We start from the raw sequence: 21,662 nt of genomic DNA on the forward strand, positions 1-21,662 counted from the left end.
TGTTCAGACAGAACAAGGCAAGGCAGAACAAGGGCATAGTACTCACCATTGTTGATTAAATAAATGTATGCATGCATGCATGCACATTGGGACTAATTTAACAGGGCTAGGGAGGTTGCTGGGACTACTGCAGTACCCACCTCGCCCCAAAGGCAAGGGCAGTCTTCTGAATGGCTCCAGCCTAGGTGGCTTAGCTATAGCAGTGCCCCTTCCACCCTAGGAGCTAGAGGTTATCCCCACCACTCCCTGCCAAGGCCTAGGCCCAAGCATCCTCCCATCCTTCCCCAGGCCTTCTGGGGTCACCTAGTTAGGTGGTGGTGGCAGCAGAAAGGAAGCAGAGGCAGCAGTGCAGTGGAAGTCCAGGTTTACTCTTTGGGGATAGGGAGGGGTGAGGAGGAGGTGTGGGTGGGACAGAGCGCCCCTCAGTAGTCAGCTGTGTAATCTGTGCCATGCAGCCCCCGGCACAGCAGTGTGAACTCCTTCACCATCTCCTTCACTCGCCTCTTGTTCACTCGCTCACTGAAGGAGGGAAGGGAAAGCAGGTTAGCACCATCCACTGCCACCGCCTCCTCCTCCCGACCCAAGCCCAGGCTATGCTCACCGAAGGATCTGCTGGCTGAAGGTGTCCTTCTGTTCAGGGCTGAGGCGGGCAGAGGGAAAACCCGGTGGCTGCAGTGCCTCCTTGATCCACATGCTCAGGAGGCTGAAGCAGTGTTTGTTCAGGGCAAATAGGATGTCAGCAAAGCAGTCCATGAGGCTGCGGGAGGCCTGGCCCCCAATGGCCTGAGGGAAACAGATTCTCAGCACACCAGGGCCTTGCCCCTTCTGCAGCAACATCCCACACCCTCCAGGACAGTTCCTTAGCCAAACCACACATGACAAGTGAGCACTGCTTTTTGAGAGCTAGCTGATCCTCACAGCAGCCCTACCAACTTTCAGCCATTTAATTGAGGAAGGAACAGAGTCAGAGAGCTTAGGGAACCAAAGGCTCAAGCTTCTCAAAAGAGCAGCTGCCTCGGCAGTGAGGCCCACCCCACCCCATCAAACCTCGACTTGCTCCATCTCACCTCCAGCACTGCTATGAGCAGCATACGGCCATCCTCCTGTACCACCTTTCCCACGGGTTCTACTTCCGCACACCGAGGCAGCAGCTCTGTCTACAGAGGATGAAGAGGCCCGTCAGCACCAGCTCCTTCCCCCCCTTCCCAGGAGTCAAGACATGCACACCACACCCCTGCCCTTTAGAGTCCTGGGCAGGGCAGGGCTGGGTATAGGAGGGGCAGAGGGTCATGGGTCAGCATGGGACTCACAAAGAAGCCACAGGAGGCCTTGACAGTAGGTGCCTCGGGGAACTTGAGGGCCAGCACAGCTGTGGGAGAGGCAGAGGCAGATCAGATGGGGCCTAAGGATCCTCCTGAAGAGGCTCCAGGCCCACCTCTCCACCTGTCCCGACTTACCACACTGGAACACAGCTTTGACATCCAATCGTTCACACAGGAACAAATCTGGCTTCCGCTTCAGAGCCTGCAGGAGGTGGAGCTGGTAAGCCCAGCCCCAGCCAGCTCCAAGGACCATCCCCCCACTCACCTGCCACCCCAGACCCGACTTCACACACCACAGGTAGAGGCTGCCAAAACCAGCCACCCCGCCATCTCTGGGGGACCCAGACCACCCCCAGAATTCAGTAGGTCAGGAGAGGAGCAGCCAAGGAATGCTATGTCCATGTATGTGTACACGAATGTACAGGTGTATGTGAGAGAGGTTAGGGGGTCATAACGCAGAAAGTTGGGTCTCAAGTCTCTCTCTGAGCAAAGACCTCCCCCTCTCCCTCCATCAGGGCCAGACCTCCTGCAGGCTCCAGGTAGCCAGCAGTGACTTCACTTAGATTCACAGAGGCAGTTGAGGCCCCCTGGATTTGTTAACAGGGCAGCAGGAAGAAGAGATGGCAGCTGGACATGGGAGTCCAGTCCAGCCGCCCCCTTCCCATGTCCTGCCTGCATTCCTCAGGTATCCTCCAGCTGAGGAGGAGGAAAAGTAGGCTGGGAGCCTTGGAGCCATGGCCCCACTTTTCACCCAGGACACCCTGTGTCCAGGCCCTTCTCAGCCATACCCAGCCCAGGAGCCAATGCTGCCATGTGGGGGGAACGGATGGATTACAAGGGGCAGAGAGCCCACCCCAAGTGGTACCAGGATACAACTGGCACATCCTCAGGTCACAGGAGATGCTCTGCACAGCTCCAGCAGTCATCAAACACTGCTTTTCCCCAGCAGCCCCCCAACGCACACCACACAGACCCCTAACCTCCAGCCTCTCACATACCTTCCACTCCCCCATGTTCACTCATGTGCAAACACCCCTACACACACATTCACTTGATATGCCCTACTTAGCCTCAAACACACCTCTATCACATCTCTTATACACACACTGTCCCACATTTGCAACATACCCTCACTACATATTCACACCCAAACCCGTCCACGTCCCCAAACCATGTCCACACACCCACACCTTCAAACTACCCAGTCCTCTAGCACACGTACTCTCCCAACACACCCATCCACAAATACACACTCAAACCCCCTCACTCCCAAAGATACACTCACACACATCCATCCAGGCTCGGAACACACTCCCCATTCCCCACTCCTCCCTGTGCCCTGCCCCTACAGACTATAAATTCCAAGAGAGTAAGAACTGTGCCTGCTTTTGCTCACCATTATATCCTCAGCACCTAGCAGAATACCAAGCATGTATTATACACTCAAATATTTATGGAATGATTAAGCAAAGAAATACATCATTTACCCCAACCAACAGGACCCCCTAACACACAGAATCCCCATCACACTAACCCCACATTCCCACAGCCCAATGCATATATCTTCTAAAACATACATACGCAAATACCAATACCACAATATATACTGCTATCCTCCATAACACACACTCCCACAGCCCAACACACAAACGCCTCCAACATATATCACCATTCAAAAATCGACCAATGCCTAACACGTACCAACATAGGACATGCATCAATGTGCATGCCCACACTTCAACTACACATTTATCCCAACACTCAACACAATACACATACTACTTACAGCAGTTACGTGATTTCTGTTTCCTTACCAAACCAAACTCAAAACATATAAAGTAAGGTCCAACACACTTAAACACACACCAAACACAAACACATCCTAACACAGTCTCACAATGGAGCCAGCACCCCACCACCCAGCAGCGGCACAACCTGTCCAACAGCCCAACTCTAGGCTCCACTGCACCACATTCATCTCAGCCCCTCCCTTTGGAGCTCCTCCCAGCCTACCTCTCAAGAGCAGGCTGGGGGCACTGAGGCAGGCAGTTCCCGGCAGGAGCACGGGGACAGTGAACCCCAGGCCCTTCAATTCCAGTCCTACCCCTGAACTTCTCGGGCATCCCAGCCACACAGGAGCTGCTGGGCACAGTTACCACCCCCTCCCTGACCACCCCCAGGCCAGCCCAGTTCCCTCCCTTCGGGATCAGCCTTTCCCTGGTCTTTGTAGAAGATTCAGCTAGTTGAGGCAAAGGGGCACTAAAGGAGGATGTTGGGTTGTCAACTTCCACGGAAACAGATGAAGAAACTCTATTCAACTGAACAGAAAAAAAATTTGTCAACAGAAAGCTAAAAATAGGCTTAAATTGAATTTCAACATAAGAGAAAGAGAAAGAGAGAGAACAGAACGTGAATGAATAAAACTAAAACACACCTGTGCCAGGAGTTGCATAAATGAATCAACAATATCAGGATGATCCCTGGGCCCTAAAATATAATAAAGATGGAACTTAAGAAAAAATTATACAAACAGCAACTCAACCTCATATAGTTATGTGGGACTGAGAGCCTGCAGGGAGACAGCGTGGGGGCACATGAGCAGCAGGAAGCAAGATAAAGAAACAAAACATACAAAAACCATGAACTGGGAGAAGCCCAACAGAAAGAGACGGCAAAGTGAAGGACGGGCCTGCCCCAGCTCCCTCCCAAGGGGCCTTCACCTACTCCACACTCCTCCTCAGGCCAGTCCCCCAAGTGATCCTTTGGTGCTCGAGCAATGCTGGACTTCATATAGCTGAAGAAATAGCTCCCAAACTCATGCTGTGGCCTCTGGCAGGCTGGGGTACCCTACACTGTTTCCTAGCACACACCACTCCTCACTAGCCACTGAAGAGGAGGGCAGGGCTGGTGGGAGGTCAGTCTTTGGTACTTCCTTTGGAAGCCTGGCTGAAGGCCCTGGAAAGGCCAGAGTATCAGGGTCTGAATAGGTGTCTCCTCACTTCGATGGCCTTAGGGCTCTTGAACTGGCCAAGGGAAGGAAGCTATTGGGTCCACTTAAACCAGAGGACTCCTTCTTGGGTAGGGCAGTGCCCAATATGCTGTGGGGATGGCTGGGCAAGCCAATGGCAGGGCCTAGGTGAGGAAACTGCATCATGAGGTCAAAAATGAGAGCTCCACCCAGCAAAGCCCCTCCACATGGACACAGACTCAGCAGAGAGTCAGGCTCAGGGCTGAGGACCAGCTCCCACCACATGGACACACAAAGAAAGAGGGAAACCAGTCAACGTGTCACCCCATGGTGCAATGGGAGGGCAGAGCCCAAGGAAGGGATGGCAAGACTAGGACAGCATAACAGGTATGGGGTCCATCCTGTCTAGCAAGACAACCAACACACCCAACAAATAGGATGTTGGACACTATTCTGCCTGCAGTTCAGATGACACCTGTGGCAAGGAAAAGGCATGCGCTGCCTGGAGCTCCTGCCCAGGCTGCTCTGCTCTCAGGAGGAGGTGCTGCAGGAACATCTGCCTGAGACACCACTAAGGAGCTGTGTGATCTTGCGCAAGCCACAAACGCTCAGCTTCCCCGACTGTAAAGTAAATAATAATCTCTTCCCTGCTTCCTTCTCCAGGCTATGAGGAGCCACTGATAAAGCCGATCCCTTTCACATCTGAGCCTTGAGTTAACTTGAGTCCTGGAAAGTGAGGCCAATGTGCCCCATTCGTGGGTCCCACTGCAGACAGCAGATCTGCTATTCAGCAGCTGTCCTGCTAGCAGTGGGCCAGACAGTGAGGAAGAAAGGTTCTGAGGGCAAGGAGCCCTCATTCTCCTTTCCTCAACAGCATCTGATACTTGCTCTATGCTGGCCTCGTTCTGGGCACTGGGGTTGCAGAGAGAAGAGACCCAATCCTGCCCTTGAGGGGCTAGTCTAGGGAGAGACGCAGACATGAAAGCTGATTACTGAGTGTGATCGGTGCTGTATCAGCAGTGTGTGAACGATGCAGTTTCAGCACAAAGTAAGAGACACACAATTCTGCCTCAGAGAAGCTGCTGAGAACTGATGCACGGGTGAGGCATGAAGGAGTGAGAGCTCACCCAGCAAAGGGCATAGGGCATTCCACTCAGAGGAGCAAGGCACAGGGATCAAATGGGACATGTAAGGGAAAAGTCAGTGTGGCTGGACTGCTGGGAGTCATGGGGATGCTGGCAGGAATGGACAATGAGAGGTATGCAGGAGCTATGTCAAGTGGGTGGGAATAGGACGATAACCTGAGGGCAATGGGGAAAAACAAAAGGATTTTAAGCCAGGGAGGGAAAATGCTCAGATTTGTGTTTTATAAAGAACACCATAGCTACAGGGTGCAGAATGGATTGGAGAGAAGGGCAGATGTCAGGGAAACCAGTTACAAGATTGTTGAGGTAATCCAGGTGACACACCACACTGAGGCCATGGAGGGTGGGGAAAAGTGGGCAGAATGAGGAATCACCAGGAGCCAGGACTTGCCCTAGACTGGATACAAGGAGTGGGAGAGGCGGAGTTGAGGATGACCACACTGGGGTTTCTGGCTCAGGTTTCTCCACACTTTGGACCTACCCATGGCCAGCATCAGAGCAGAGGCCAGCATCATGGGACTAGACACTGAGGACATAAACAGAGAGCACTCTGTCTCCAGCTGAGACCCCTAGTGAGCCTCAAACCTGTGACCATGAATCCAGGCAAGACCCATGATGCTGGTGGAGCAGCGCTGTTTCTTTTCCAAGTTAGAAGCCTGGGTTAGACAGAAGGGGAAGCCTGGAGCCCCGACTCCCAACTCCCGCAGGCAGAGGGCTACAGTGAATAGGGGGCTGGGACCACAGCGAAGGGATAAGCCTCGATGAAGGGAAAGGAATCAGCACTCACTGAGTACTTTGTGTGCAAAAACTCCAAGCCAGGGGCCCAAAAGATGCTACTTTAATACCTATAACAATCCTATCAAGTATACGAAATCTCCATTTCACAGATATGGAAAGGAAGGCTCCCAAAAGGTAAATGACTTGCCCAAGGTCACACAACTAGTTGGTGGTGAAGAGCTTAGAATCTAGGTCTATCTGACTTCAAAGCCCATGCTCTTTCCACTTATCATTACATCCCCCAAAAAGGAGCCAGTCTAGTGCCCCAAGTCCCTCAGAGCTTCTGGCCCCACCTTCTCCCACATCCAGACTGGCCCTGAGCCCAGCAGGCCAGTAGAAGACATCATTCATTCTCTTACCACTCCAACCTAAGGTGTCAACTATTTGTAGGGTGACAATAGTGCTGTGCTTGATTCCATAAGTTTCCCACCAAGTCCCATGTGCAACTCAGGGGACAGAGAAGAACAGAGTGGGCAGCTTTGGCTCCCCAGTCGGGGAAGCAGAGGCAGTGGCAGTGGCGGTAGCAGCAGAGACCCTGGTCAGGACCTACCTTGCTGGAAGAGAGTGAGTGTGACGGAGGTGACGAGCAGGAAGAGAGCCTCGATTGGGGGAAAGTGGGCAGGCTCATGAGCAAAGATGTGGACCAGCTACAACAAAGCAGGGAATGATGGTCAGCTGAGGTACTTGCGCCAGGACAGGCCAGCATCCCTGGAATGCAGGTGAGGGCCCCTGCACGGGCAGCCATTCACCCCACTCCACCCACCCAGCCCATCCCTGGATCAGATCGCTGACTAGGATGAAATCTAGAACACTGCTGCCCCAATCAGAAGGCCCACCTGTCGAGTGAGGTCAAGAGCTGAGGCCTGGGGGATGGTGCTGTACATCCGACCCAGCATCTCACACAGCTGTGGCACCATGGGGGCAAAGTCATCCAGCAGTGTCTTAACAGACTTCTCGAAGATAGCGCACACCGCCTTGGGGAAGAAAGCAAAGGGCCCATGAAATGGACAGCAATATTGTATTATAATCATCAAACTTGCTAAGAGACTAGATCTCAATATTCCAACCACTAAAAAGAAACAATAATTATGTGATGCTACTGCTAGAATGGCAATCATATTACAACATATAAATGTGTCAAATCAACATGTTGTACACCTTAAATTTACACAATGTTATGTGTCATATATATTTCAATTAAAAAAAAAAAAAAAAAGCAAGCAAAGGGGCCCTGGTCAGCAGGTCACAATTGGCTGGAACAGAACTGAGATCCTGCACAGAGGAGGCCTAGGAAGGGGCCCTTACTATAAGCCCTGCCTGGCCCTGCAAACCAAGGAAGGTAAACACGTCTGACCCTCCCCCTGAAAGGCAGGAGGGAAAAAGGCTTCTTAGAGGGGCACAGGATGAAACTTTGTAACTCAACTCTTGCTACTTACATCTCCACCATTTCCTCTCAGAGAGCAGCAACAGCAACAAAATCCTGAATTGAAAAGGGACCAAAGGCAGGTCTCTGATGCTTAAGTGGATCCCTGACTGTCACTTAGCCCCAACATCATAGTCCTTTGGTCGAGCACCTCTTGTGACACTGGGAAGTTCTGAATGTCTTCTCAAAAGATTCCTTGTGTCTATGGGGCAAGATTCACCTCCTGTATTTTCTCCAGTCCATTCATCGCAAGCTGAGGTGGGGAAGCAACACCTTCCTCTTGCTCCATCTCTGAGCAAAGTCATCATGGGGGCAGACAGCAAGGGTCACGACTCACCTCCACCACCTGGGCATCATTCAGCCATTTGCTCAGCACCTTCTGGATAAGCTGGAAGACCTGCTGCAGTACCACCACAACCTGAAGACACAGAAAGAAGTGAGGTGCCCCCACCATCACTCTAACCCACCTGAGAAGGACCTGGTAGTAGGAAGTAGGCCCGGAGTTCAAACCTATCACCCCAGACTGCACACTGAAGACTCAGTGCAAGAAACTCTGAGGGAAGGAGTGGTTTGCTGAACCCCCTATGAATGACAGAGGATATCCTGAATTCTAGGGATCATCTCAAAGGAAGCCTCAAACTGCAAAGCAAGGATCTTAAGAGTGCTTAGGAAGATTATTAAAATTTTGTAAGCTTTTTTCAAAATCATTCCCTATCCATTTCTGCTCAGCAAACCACTTTTAGTACCAAAAGCCTATGGGCTAGCCCCTGAAAAAGTGGAGATGCTGTCTCACCCAGATAGGATTAGGGTAGAAAGCCCCAAGGGATGCATAGATATGGGCAGCTTATGGAGGAGCAGAGAGCAGAATGAGGTCTTGGGAGGTGAGAGAAGAGAGAATGACTACTACAGAAGGAGAAGGGGCTCTGTGGGAGGATCATGGCCCATGTTTGATATGGAACCAAAAGGGTAACTGAAACTGGATTGGGGAGTTGAGTAGAGGGGCCAGGATACTGTGGCTTCCTTTTCTCCAGGGGAAACCTGGAGAGGTTACTGGGAACAATGACCAAAGCGGTCCCTCACATTTGTACAGAACTTTACAGTATGCAAAGTACTTCACTCAATACCACATCTGCTATCCAGAAGTTCTATGAGATGAGAAAGCCAGTATTCTGATGTTCACAGTTTTGTTTTGTTTTTTTAGATTGGCACCTGAGCTAACATCTGCTGCAAATCTTTTTTTCCTTCTTCTCTTCTTCTTCTCCCCAAAGCACTGCAGTACATAGTTGTATATTCTGGTTGTGCTATGTGGGACGCCACCTCAGCAAGGCTTGAGGAGCCGTGCCATGTCCAGGCCCAGGATCCAAACCAGCAAAACCCTGGGCCGCCAAAGCGGAGCACGTGAACTTAACCACTTGGTCATAAGGCCAACCCCCTGATGTTCACAGTTTTCAATGGGAACCTGAGGCTTGCCCCAGATCAAACAGCTTGTAAGTGGTCCCCCCTATCCCCTGTGCCCAAGCTTAACACAGTATTCATCACACTCCTTTGTGACAATCTGTTTACATGTATTTCCCCTAGACTGGGAGCAACTCGAAGGCAAGAAGTATTACATGCGGAGCATGCAAGTATCCTCAGTGCCCATAGGGGACAGTGAATGCTGAAGTAGAAGGCCCCACAGAGTTAGGGGTCAAACAGGGGTCCAAATTACATCACTTAGGAGTTGAAGGATAATGTCAGTGTCCCTCATGCGGTGGAGGAACCACAGTGACATCACCCAAGTTGAGGTTGTGACAAAGACACTACCACCCACAAGGTCGAGTGAGACAATGACATCACTCCCTACAGAGTGGGGGGCAATGATAAGGTCATTCACAGGGTCAGAATACCAAATGCATCATGCCCCATGGAAACAGGGCAACAATGACAATATTACCCATAGAGTTGGGAGGGTGACAATGACATTCTCACAGGGTTGGGGGGCAATGGAAATGACAACATCACCCACGGGGTTGGGTCCCTGTGGCACTGGCAGCTTCCGGAGCTCAGAGCCTTCATGATCATCTTCATGATGACTGACATCCAGCGTGGTGAAGAGGTTGGAGAGAAGCCCCAAGATGTGGACAATGGCCAGCTTGTTGGAGGGATTAGGCTATGGGGAGAAGTGAAGCAAGTTCTGGATTTCCCAGCCCCAGCTTGACCCCCTGGCCCAAGCCCTGACTAACAGCTCCAACCCCACCCCTCAGCAGCCACAGCCCACACAAAGCGAAGCCCCTGTTCCCTGGCCATACACATACACACACACACACACACACAAACATACACACACAGACACCAGCTCACTCACCATCTCTTCTGCTAGCTTCTCCAGCTGCTGGATATAGGGTGAAATGAGCGAGTGCAGGTTCTTAAGGATCTCCTCCACTTGCAGGGCTGACAGGAGGAAGCCCAGTGCCTGCATCAGCCACATGCACTGGCTCGTCTGTGGGGCAGAACATGGAGAGTCAGTCCTGTACACATCTGGTTGTGAGTGGGGAGAATGAACCTCTTGGGAAGGTTCCAAGAACACAGGATGAGGAACAAAGGGTAAGAAAAGACAGAAGATAGGATTTCTGTAGATTCCCAGAGTACCCTCAAGGAGCCCCTAGAAACTTTTGAGCTCACCTTGTGGATCTGTTTCATCAGCACATCCTAGGGATAAAAAGAAGGAATATGGTATCAGCACAGTGCAGTGTGCCCTGGGGCCCAGCTCCACCCAGGGCCCCTGCATACCTGGGAGACAGCCACGATGTTGGCAGCATAGGGTGGCAGGTCGTACTTGCATTCTCGGCAGATCTTCTTGAGGGTGGACACAGAAGAGACAGAGAGCTCAGGATTGCCTAGGGCATGCAGTACGAGGGGCAAAACGCTGTTGATCATGACGGGGTGGTCAGCCAGCCATTCAGACAGAGCTCCTGGGGGAAGAAGGGAGAGGGGAGGATATCTGAGGCAGGGCAGGCTGGCTTTGTACCATGTCTCTGCAAGGCAGGCAGGGCTTCTGGCAGGGTCAAGTTGTAGCCCCAGTTCACAACACTGCTCATTCAGAGGACTGAATGGGCAAATACACATGCACATGCTCAAACCTGAGCCTTACAGCTGAGAAGCAGGAAGAAGTTACTAGTAGAGGCCCAGTACTGCTGTTCCATTGACAGTGAACTAGCCTCACTGAATTGCAGCTCAGAACACTGTAGGAAGGACTCCTAGACGTGCCAGGACAGTCAGTTGGCTGCAATGCTGATTGTGTCTGTGGGCATACGTGTCTCTCCCATTTTGGATAGGACCCAGCAAGCTGGCTGTGGCTAGAGATGGGTGCCTGTGGCTCTGGGAATATGCTCGTGGGTGTGTGCCAGGTCTCACCAATGGTGAACATGACAGTATCCGCCAGCTGCACATTGCTGATGCTGATCCGTGGGATGAGGCCAATAAGCCCGGGCACCACATCAGAATAGTTGACGTCGATGGTCTCTGCGATGGATTGGAAGCCATAGAGCAGGGCCTCTGTGTGCTGGGGAAAGAGGGTGCCACTGGCTTGGCTGAGGAGGAGGATGTGACAGGTCTGGGAGGGCTGAGGGAATCAGGCTTGGGAGGTACCTGCCAGGAGTAGGGCTCCTCTGAGCTGGTGAGCAAACGGCCCAGCTTTTCATAGAGGTTGCTGAGCAGCTCGGCCCCCAGCATCTCATAGACATACATGAGCGTGTCTGAGATGTCCACCCTAAGAAGCAGATGAAGGCCTTATACACTGCCTGGATCCTGACCCCAAGCCCAGAAGCCCACCCCAGCACCCTCACAACCCCGCAAAAGTACCTAGAGAATAGAGAAAGAAGCCCCAGGACTCAGGAATCCTGGCTTTCGGCACCCCCCTCAGTGCCCTCATTATTTCAGGACTCCATTTAGGGCTAGGATTGGCCTGCTACCGTCACCTGTAAATTCGGAACTGCTCCTTCTCATCTGAGGACCAGAATCCATATTCCTCATCAGAAGGGAACTGGGCCTTGTGCAGAAGCACATCCACCAGCTGGAAGTAGACTGGCCGGTACACCTGCTGGTATACAGCCTGCTTCTCTGCCTCAAAGGACAGAATGTCATCCTGAGAGAGCCAGGGAAGAGAGTTGGCTACTTCACCAGCAGGCAAAGAAGCCCATGATCCAGCTTCTGCCATCATGGCCCCATCCTACTGGAGGTCACATAGACATACCTGCAGCGTGTACCAGAAGGTGAGAGTCAGGGAGCTGGTGGTCTCATTGACAGGATAGTGGCCAGGGATGCCCGTGCAGAACATGATCATGTTGACAAGAGCCAGGAAGCTCTGCCAGTGCTCTACTTGGTCCAGCAAGGCCCTGGGAGGGAGGAGACACAGTAAGGTCATTCCACTTTCCCCAAGAGGGCTGCATAACCCCACCTCTTGGAGGGCTCTGCTATCCCACCCCAAGTGCCCCAATCCTCACCGGGAATGGTTCTCGCCCAGGGCCACAGCAATACGACAGATGCCATGGGAGGTCTCCATGTCCCCATTCTGCACTGCCTGTCGCAGTTGATCCTGCAGTCCCAGCACCAGCGGGATGAGTTTCAGGAGTGTGTTCACATACCTGGAGGCATGAGGTGAGGAGATGCATCAGAGCTGTCTGCATATCCTCCACCAGCTTTGAGAGAAAGGCATATTCTCCCTGTCTTCCATCAAAGCCCTATTCCTCACATCAAATCCAAAGCAAAAAGAGGTCAGGGCCTACATGGCAGCTTTCATGCTGCCCATGTTGGGAAGAACCTTAGGACAGAGACCTCCAGGGGAACTCTGGGAAGGAAGTATGAGAAGGTCAGAATTATGGGTTGAATTGTGTCCTCCAATTGGACTTAGAGTTGATGCTGGACTGGATTAAGACTTTTGGGGAGGTTTGGATGAGGTGAATGTATTTTGCATGTGGGAGGGACATAAATTTGGGGACAGACTATTATGGGTTGAATTCTGTCCCCCCCAAAAAGATATATTGAAGTCCTAACCACCAGTACCTCAGAATTACCTTATTTGGAATTAGGGTCATTGCAGTTGAGGTCGTGGGGGGTGCTAATACAATACAACTGGTGTCCTTATAAGAATACATCCACGACAGAGGCCTACAGGGAGAATGACACAGGACGACAAAGGCAGAGACTGGAGTGATGCAGCTGCAAGCCAGGGAACATCAAAGATCGTCAGCAAACCACCAGAAGCTAGGCGGAGGCAAGGAAGGATTCTCTCACAGGTTTCAGAGGGAGGTGACACCTTGATTTCAGACCTCTAGCCTCCACAACTGTAGATAATAGATTTCTGTTGTTTAAAGTTAGCCAGTGTGAGGTACTTTATTACAGCAACTCTAGGAAACTAACACAAACAGTGTTGGGGGAGACTGAACAAGGATGGGAGACAGAAGAGTTAACACAGGCTCAGAAGCCCTGTTAAAGACTTTAGAAGGCAGCAACAGCTCCTGAGAGAATCCATCCACACCTCCCACCCCACCCCCTACCATCAAATCCTAACTCCTATGGTCTCTGGCAGCTGTAGGAAGGGAGAGTAGATAATGAACTTAGAGCTCAGAGGCAAAATGGACACGACTTAATGACTGACTGGATATGAGGATGGGGAAGAGTAGGGGCCAACTCTCAGTTTACTGGTTAAACAGCCAAGTAGATAGAGCTATTTATTGAGACCTAGAGGGGTGGATGGAGGGGAACAGTAACAAATTTAATGAGAGGCTGGAAGGTGATAAGTTCCATGTGAGGCATGTTGAATCAGAGGTACTTGGGGAGATGTAGAAGGTCCAGTGTAGAAGATGTAGAAGTGTCCAGAGAGTTCGATATAAAAACCTGAAGCCCAGTAGAGATGTTAGTGCAAGAGACATAGATTTTGGAGTCATCAACAAACAGCTGGTAATTGAAGCTATGGCAGTAGATGAGAGCTGCCGAGGAAGAAAGTGTTGAATGAGAGAAAAGAAGAGGGACCACGTCAGAGCCCTGAAGCACAATGGATCCATAAAGAAGGAGCAGAGGAAGCACAGTATACAAAGGGGGCTGAAAGAAGGCTAGCTCCATGCCACTGATCCCTGCCCAGCAGCCTGCTCCGCAGAGATCAGACTAAGCAGAGGAAAGGATACTCTCAGGGGGATCAGATGCTGGGGACCTCTCTGCTGTCAATCATAGTGTCACCATAGTAATCTCTTGCGGGGGAGGTTGGACTGAGGGTTCAGAATGAGTTCTACCTGGACTTGCCACAAGCAGTTTGCTAGGTAGCATAACCTTAGCGGGAGGATCAGAAGGACAAGAGGCAACCAGCCCACAATGTTGGCCTTCTTCTCCACATCCCCATTCTGGTAGGACAAGGCGTCCATACCAAGATACTCCCAGCCCAGAGACAGCCCCAGAGGCTGCTGCTTGGAGACAGCTGGGATAACTTCAGTCTCATGACCCTGACACAGGCTGCACCATCAGACAATGGGCACCTTCAGGCCAGACTCTGGCACAAAGAGCAGCAGCAGGGCCAAGGCCAACGCCTGCAAGCTCCCCAGCAGCTGAGATGGGTCAGGAGATAATACCCTATCCCCACAGCATCCCCAGTGTATGCCAAGGCTCCCTCACACCTGCCAAGGTTCATGTACACAATAGGTACTGAGTGAAGGTTCTTAATTTGTTTCATCTGAGCCTCATAATAGGCTAAATCAAGGACAATATACCCAGAAGGGCTCAGAGTATTACCAAAGGTCATACAGCAACTTAGAGAAGATTCTAGGCTGAGTCAGCCACTTATACTGCTACAGGTCTGCTTCCCTTTCAGGGCCCAAACTGAATTTTCCCAAAGGATCTATGCAGATCTCAGCCCATATCTCAAGTCCTAACTCATGGGAGCCCCCACGAGCCTAATTCACCCTCTCTCCTCCTCTAGACCCCAGTGAAAAGGTTTTTCAGGACTAAAAATATATTTCAGAAAAACAAACATTTCAAAGGAGAGAGAGCCAGGCAGGCAGCAGCAGCTGTGGAAGAGCGGAAAAAGGAAGACTTGAGTGCAAGCTCAGCCAGGGGGGAGGGCTAATGTCAGGACACCTGGCGAAGGCAGTGGCTGGAGAACCCAGGAGTCAAAGCCACTAAAGGTGACTTTCTCAAGCCAAAGCTAGGAAACTAGACTAGATAGATAAGGCCCAAACTCTGACTCCAGGCTGACAGCCCAACCATGGGGGAAACTCTTGCATAGATTTCCTACCACCTGGGCACCTGTGCGTGAGACCTTTCAGCAGACAGGAGAACAAGCTTGAGGCCCCTAGAGGTTTCCAGGTTGGGAGGAGGGGGACAGAGAGATGTCTTTAGGGCCATGGCTGAGACTGGGTTCAAGAGGTCTGGCTCCTGTTGGTCAGCTCAAGCTGCCAGGGGAGGGCTACTGGGACTCCTCGGCTGCCACTCATGCCGAGCTGAGCTCAGCCCAGACCTGCAATTAGAGCTCTGGGAGCAGAGCTGAGAAAATGGGAAGAGTTGCTAAGCAACCAAGGGGGCTGCAGCCAATGGGCGCTCAGGAGGCTGTGGGTTCCCTCACTGGCTCCTTACTCGCTCATTCGTTCAGAGGAGAAGAGGCATCAATTACCTGCCAAAGCCCTCGAGACTGGCTGGATGGGTAAACCTGGGTATATCCAAGGACACCCCACATCACTCAGGCACTGGCCCTGGCCAATTCCCTTCAGCCATCAACTGTCCCTGTCCAGCCAGCACTTGAACTTCAGGCTGCCAAGAAAGGCCTTAGCCTGGGACTTGGTACCCACCTTAAGTTGGAAAACCTGGGAAACCAGGAAAAAGGGATCATATGAACTGACAAGGCAATAATAAAACCAAATACTAGCAACTGCCGTTTACGGAGGCAAAGGAACCATGCTAAACCTCTCACAGACGTCCTCTTATTTAATCCTCATGCCAAAACATTCTTTATAGAATACCAGGGGCAGACCCCATGCACATTACCCTATTTAAACCTTTACAACTCTGTGAGGTTGATATGATCACATCCATTTTACTGATGAGAAAACCGAAGCCTAAAAGTGGTTTACCCAAGGTCTCAGATCTAGTAAGTGGACCACCCGTGATTCAAACTCAGATGTGACTAATGCCAAGGCTAGCGCCATTAACCACTCCCCCATGCTGTCTCTGTCAGTGGTTTTGTCTGCCTCCAACTCTGCCAAGGGTTCCCAAAGCCCTATTTCTGAAATGTTAGTGTCAGCCCTCCAGTCTTGCCCTGGCCAATCCAACTTAGATCAAAAATCTCATGCCATTTTCTCTGTTTAAAATTCTTTAATATCTTTACATCATCCTCAGGATGAAGACCAAAATCTTTGGTAGCCGACAAGGTCCTTCACGATCTGGGCCCAATCTCTTACAACCAGCCCCTAAGCCCTGCTGTCTAATCACACTCACTCACCACGCTCTCTCACACCCTTCCCTTGCTTGAGGTCTTTCATCTGTCTGGAATGTCCTCCCTATATCCATCACCTCCATTTGGCTAACTCTTCCACAGTCGTCAAAGCACAACATGGCTGTCACCTCCTCCAGGAAGCCTTTCACAACCTTCTGACTGGGTTAAATGCCTCCTCTGGGCTCTTACAGCCCCCCTGCTTTCTCCATTACAGCATTCATCACGTCGATTGTACTTGCCCATGCATGTGTCTACTAGCATGAGCTCCTGACTTACAGACATCAACCCATTCATTTTCATGCGCCCTGTGCTCAGCACTGGGCCCGACACACAAACAGGCACTCAACGAACGTTTGCTGAACAAACACTTCAGCACACTCACCTTCTTTCGGGTCCTTGAATGTCCCATGGTGCTGCCCACCACAGGCCTTTGCACCTGCGATAGTTCCTGAAGCTTGGAACACTCCCTCCTCCCCCAACCTTCTCCATTCCCTCTCCCACCCCTCACCACTCAGGCAACTCCTCCTTTTCATCCACTCAAAATATACTGAAGGCTACCAAGTGCTGCCAGGCACAATGTGACAAAATAAAATGATACAGTGCCTGTCCTCACAGAGCTGAGAGGCTAATGGAGAGACATACATTAATTTATAATGAAACTGTATTATGTGCTAAGAAGGAAAAACACTGGGAACCTGAAATAAAATAACAGAGAAGACCAAACTTAGTCTTAAAAATCATTGAGGACTTCCCTAAGGAAGTGAAGTTTAAGCTGAGGCAGAGGTGATGTGTTAAGTACAGGTGATGGTTCAGAGGCTGGAAGGAGCATGGGACATTCAAGGAACTAAAAAGACTGTGTGCGAGTGAAGAAAGCAAGGAGCACAGCATGAGACGAGGTCGGAGATGCCATATTGTGCAGCACCTTCGTAAATCACATTAAGGATCCTGAACTTTATCCTAAGAGTGGTGAGAAGCCACACAAGGGTTCTGAGCAGAAAGAGAAGATTAGATCCTCATTTTCAAAAGATCACTCTGGCTTCTGGGTGGATGATGATGTGTACAAGAGTAAAAACAAGGGGACTGGCGAGAAAGCTCAGCAGTAATCCGGGGAGAGAGATGATGACAGCTTGGTCTAGGGTGGTGGCAGTGGAAATGGAAAAAACAGATTTGCAATATGGTCAGAAGCAGAACAGCCAGGACTTAGTGACTGATTGGCTGAGAGACAGAGAAGAGAGTCAAATATTTTAATTGAATACATCTTTGGATGATTAGTGGTCTAATGTCTGTTTCCCACTCTGAACCATAAGGACAGGTACCATGTCTTGTTTGGTTCCTTGCTGCATCTCCAGCATAGGACCAGGCATGCAGTAGGCACTCAATTAGTGTTTACTAAACAGATGGATGGATGGATGTGCGGTTGGCCAAGGAGACTGTCCCTCTCCCAGAAGGTGAGGACTAACTCACCTCTGGGCATCAGGCTGTGAGATGGCATTGACAATGGCCTCCACGCTGCTGTCAAAGAGCTCCGAGTCCTGCAGAGCAGCGAAGGCAGCCTGAATGAGTGCCTCACAGTCCTGCAGTGGTACCTCCAGCTGCACCCAGCTGGAGAAGCACTTGAGCACCTTCTGACGCACACAGCTGGGTGAGCTGGGCTGCTGCAGCAGCTGCTCCAGCAACGGGAAGACAGCCCCACACTCCACTGCCAGGCTGGCCCGCACGAGGCTTTTGCGATATTGGGGCAGGCGGCTGGTCTGGAACTCCTCAGGCAGCACTGTCAGCAGCTCTAGCAGGGCCAGGCAGCGGCCCTGGCCATCCACCGGTGAGTCCTCAGCCTGGAAGAGCCGTACCATATCAGCCACGGCACATGGCCAAGCATCAGGCATCATGCTGAGAGCCAGGGAGGCCAGTGCCACGCATAGCCGAGTCAGCACAATCTTGGAGCCACTGGCAAAGTGGGTGATCTGAGAGAAGAGCTGTGCCTTTAGACTTTCATACTGGTCAGTAGGGATGTCACTCCAGTAGCGAGAGATCTTGATGTGCAGGGCACTGGCCCCAAAGTACTGGATCTCAGGCACCTTGTCAGGCTGCAGCAGCTGCCAGCTGAAGTGCCAGGCCTGTGGGGAGACCTGGGCCTGCATCAGCCACTTCTGAGCCAGGTTCTTGTTCTCAATGTTGGGGTCATAGTAGAGCTGGTGCAGCGCCTGCAGGACAGCACAGGACTGAGCAGGTGTTGGCCACTCTGGATCCTGCCAGAGCCCAGAACAGAGGGCGTGACTTGGTCCTGCAAGACTGCTCCCTCTTTCTGACTGGGGAGCTGAGCAGGAAGGGAGAGCTCAGGGCTCTGCAGTGTTGCCCGGGCCCGGGGTCCTGCTGATATCTTGAGAGCCCAAACCTTGCCCATGCTCTATCATATCCTCTTCTCCTTATAGCAAAACATTATGGGTTCAGAGAGCGAACCTCCACAGGAAAGCAGAAAAAGAGGAGGCTGAGCTCCCAAAGGGAAGGCACTTGAGGTAGAGGGCAAGGCCCAGGTGGAAGGAACAGCTCCACAGGGATGAAGCTAAGCCTGAGAAGAGCACGAAACAGCCCGAGGGGCCCTGACCCTCCCAGGCACAGCTGCTCCCATCAACTCCAACAGCTCCATCCAGCTCCCCTAGGATCATCCTGAGGTCACTCCAGATGCTGGCACCACAGCCAGTGTGAAATCTGAGCAGGCTAAGACTTTGCCAGGCAGCCCTAGGGCAGTGACACACTGGAGGGGAAGATGAGAACACCCCTCAGAGAGCACTTGTGAGGGTCCAAAAAGCTCGTCCAGACAAGTCTTGGCCTACAGCCCTGGCAAATGCCTGGCCTGGAGCTCTAACCAGCCAAATCCCCAGGGTTCCAATGCCACTGAGACTTCACACAGTAAGAAAACAGTGGTTTATCTCCCTGGTTGCACACGGAACCGTGCGCCACTATGCCAACACTGCCCAGCCCCAGGGGGTGGAAGGGTGAGGCCAGGACTCTGACCCCCTAAGCAGGCTCCATCCAAGTAGGCCTAGCCCTATCTGTACCCCTGACAGCCAGTTAAGGCCACTGTCACTTGTCTGGCCCCTCAGGGATGCCGAGGCAGGCAGAGAACAGAAGCAGAAGGGATGCATCCTCACCGCTGGTATGGCAAACAGGGCTCAAGAATAACAAAAGAATATCTGCAACCAATTCCTGCTTTCCAGCAAGGCAGCCCCATCTCCCCACTCATCCCAGAGAGGATGCATTTCTGTAGTCCTGGCCTCTGGGGGCAGAACCCAGAGAAGAACCAGAGAAGCAGTTCAAAGCGACGGACTGGGCAGTGGGGGAGCCTGGGAGGGTCATGGCAGGAAGCTATGTGGGCAGGTGAATAGGGAAAGACGCTGAGGCTGCCAGCAGGACCAGACCCCTTGGAGTCAGCACAAAACAAATGGGGCCAGCCCTTATCCTGCCTGCCCAGGACCAGTCTGGCCTCCACCCAATAAAGGAAGGACCCTTTTCCAAGGAAGAGCAAAAACATAACCCAGGTTGTTTTAATTCCAGATTATTTTCTGAGCCTCTGGCTCAACAAAACAGGTCCAGGATGGTTCAACATCAGTATACTTCCTGGGGACTGAGCTGCAGGTCTCCTGTTCCTGATTTTTTACTGCACTGCTCATGCAGTTCCCATGGAGCTGGAGAACAGCCAGTCTGGCTAGAGGTCTAAGGCATCAGCACCCTGGAGAGATCATCCCAAGACCCTAGAGTATTTATCGGAGAAGAACCCCAGTCTAAGGCAGGCCAAAAATAGCCCATTAGGACACTGTAAGGCTGCCATCCTGCCTGCCCAGAGCGACAGCAAATGCCAGGTGCTCTGGGGGCACCAGCCCAGCGGGCACCCAGCCCAGGCCTGGGCTCTGGCATTGGTGTCAGGCCCCAGGACTTCTGCTCTGTCACTGGAGTGCCCACCCCAGGGCCCTCGTACCTTCTCCACGTTCTCCACAGTGAAGTCCAAGGCTGGTGCTGCTCCAGCCCCTGCAGCCCCCGGCTGCTCCTCCCGCCGCTCCATCCTTGCTCCCTCCCCAGCAGGGAGGCGGACCCTGACCTGTCTCCTGCCCCAGCCCCTGGGCTGCGGGGCCCCTGCTAGACCCCGGCTCGGGTGCCCAGGGAGTGGCGGGGTGACAGGGGGCCCAGGGCAGGCATGGCTGCCGAGGCCTCCCCACCTCGGTCAGGGGTGGGGGGCTTGCCAGAGACCAAAAGGGGTGCTCTAAGGAGGAGACCCACTGAGGGGGGCTCCGAGGAGAGAGCCGTCAGAGAGGAGTTCCCAGGCGGGGGTCCTAGTGGTAGGTCACGGCTCTGTCCCCAGAATCTGTGAGGAGAGAGTCATAGGGGAGGGAGGCCCGTGGGAGAAACCGAGCCCCTGGCCCGTGAGGGGTCACAGGGTCGAGGGCCTGTACCCACAACACCCGCGTCTGAGTGAGCTCTCGGGTCCTACGAGGAGGTCACGGGGATGGGGGGTCACCGGGGAGAGAGCCCTTCACGGGTTACGGAGGCGTCCAACGAAGCGCGGGGGTGCAGCTTCGCAAGTCTGGGGCGAAGAGTCCGTAGAGTTGAGGGGCTGTGGCAGTCCCCCTCCGCTCGGCCTGGCCCGCTCTCTTCTCACAGCCCGGCTCCGGCCCCACTACCGCGCTGCCTCCGCCCCAGTGACTGACAAGCTAGCCGGCCCGGCCGGGACGGGGCGGGGACCTCAGCGAGGCGCGGGCTGCCCCGAGCGCCTGTCTTCGGCACCGCCGACTCAGGCGCCGTACCCGCCCTGCGCCTGCTCTGGCCCGGCCCGGCCCGGCACAGCCCGGCCCGGCACAGCGGAACTGCGCGGAAACTCATTCCGGGTCCTGTCCTTGCGCCAGCCCGCGCGCCCCCGAGCAGGCGACGGAGCGGCGCGCCGCTCGAGGCCCCCACCGAACCAAGGCCCCGCCGCTGCGCACCCTGGGAAATGTAGTCTACATGGCGCCTAGCGGGAGGGCGGCGCCTTGCGGCGGAGGCCGGGAGCACGTGGGCCAGGATCCGCGGAGCTCGGTCAGCCCCAGGCCTACCGTGGTCGACGGGGACTCCCGGTCAGACCGGCAGGGGGCGCTGCGGGGCAGTTCTCTAGGAGGATGTGACTTCAACGAACCAGTGGATGGAGACGGCAGCCCAGGCTGGAGGATAAAGTGTGTGTGTTGGAGGGGTGGAAGTGGGGGGACAGGTCACTCTGGTACTCCACTGCCGGCGCATCCTGGGGCCCAGGAAAGGGGCCGTCTGGGAAGAAGGCATCAGCACGACCCTGAGAAGATCGAGGGCTTGTCGCGCCTCAGTAATAAAAAATAGAGGGCTCTCGGGACCACCCAGTGAGCAACCAGGAAACCACATACCATGGACAGTACTCGGAGAATTTCACGAGGTTCTTGGAAGCAACTTGTCTTTATGAGTAATTAGAATAATAATAGTTCACATTTAAGTGCTAGGAACAGTACTTTGCAGACTTTAGGTCCAATTCTCTCAACAACTCTGAGCTGGGTGTTTTTATTTGTTTTCAGATGAGCAA

At 52.8% G+C, this 21,662-nt stretch overlaps 1 protein-coding gene across 1 annotated transcript; it reads right to left on the minus strand.

Annotated features, from left to right (window-relative positions):
- Positions 1-347: 347 nt before the first annotated feature.
- IPO13 (importin 13) lies at positions 348-20,923 on the minus strand. The gene is made up of 20 exons (XM_046662118.1): positions 20,064-20,923; positions 17,555-18,291; positions 12,117-12,257; positions 11,867-12,008; positions 11,592-11,758; positions 11,263-11,383; positions 11,029-11,176; positions 10,405-10,586; positions 10,297-10,323; positions 9,980-10,114; positions 9,641-9,784; positions 7,973-8,053; positions 7,049-7,186; positions 6,763-6,859; positions 3,757-3,809; positions 1,458-1,524; positions 1,311-1,369; positions 1,068-1,157; positions 602-783; positions 348-519 (listed from the first exon to the last, which is right to left on the minus strand). The coding sequence occupies exons 1-20, from the start codon at positions 20,145-20,147 to the stop codon at positions 423-425; spliced, it is 2,892 nt and encodes a 963-aa protein (XP_046518074.1). The 5' UTR covers positions 20,148-20,923; the 3' UTR covers positions 348-422.
- Positions 20,924-21,662: the final 739 nt, after the last annotated feature.

This window comes from Equus quagga, chromosome 5 (genome assembly GCF_021613505.1).
Source record: "Equus quagga isolate Etosha38 chromosome 5, UCLA_HA_Equagga_1.0, whole genome shotgun sequence".
Lineage (NCBI taxonomy): Eukaryota > Metazoa > Chordata > Mammalia > Perissodactyla > Equidae > Equus > Equus quagga.

Excerpts from the sequence above, each read along its gene's own strand:
- IPO13 (XM_046662118.1), bottom strand. The coding sequence starts at position 20,147 with ATGGAGCGGCGGGAGGAGCAGCCGGGGGCTGCAGGGGCTGGAGCAGCA. Across the intron at positions 10,115-10,296 it reads TGATGAAACAGATCCACAAG|ACGAGCCAGTGCATGTGGCT; the intron begins GTGAGCTCAAAA and ends TCTGCCCCACAG. Across the intron at positions 520-601 it reads TTCAGCCAGCAGATCCTTCG|TGAGCGAGTGAACAAGAGGC; the intron begins GTGAGCATAGCC and ends TCCCTCCTTCAG.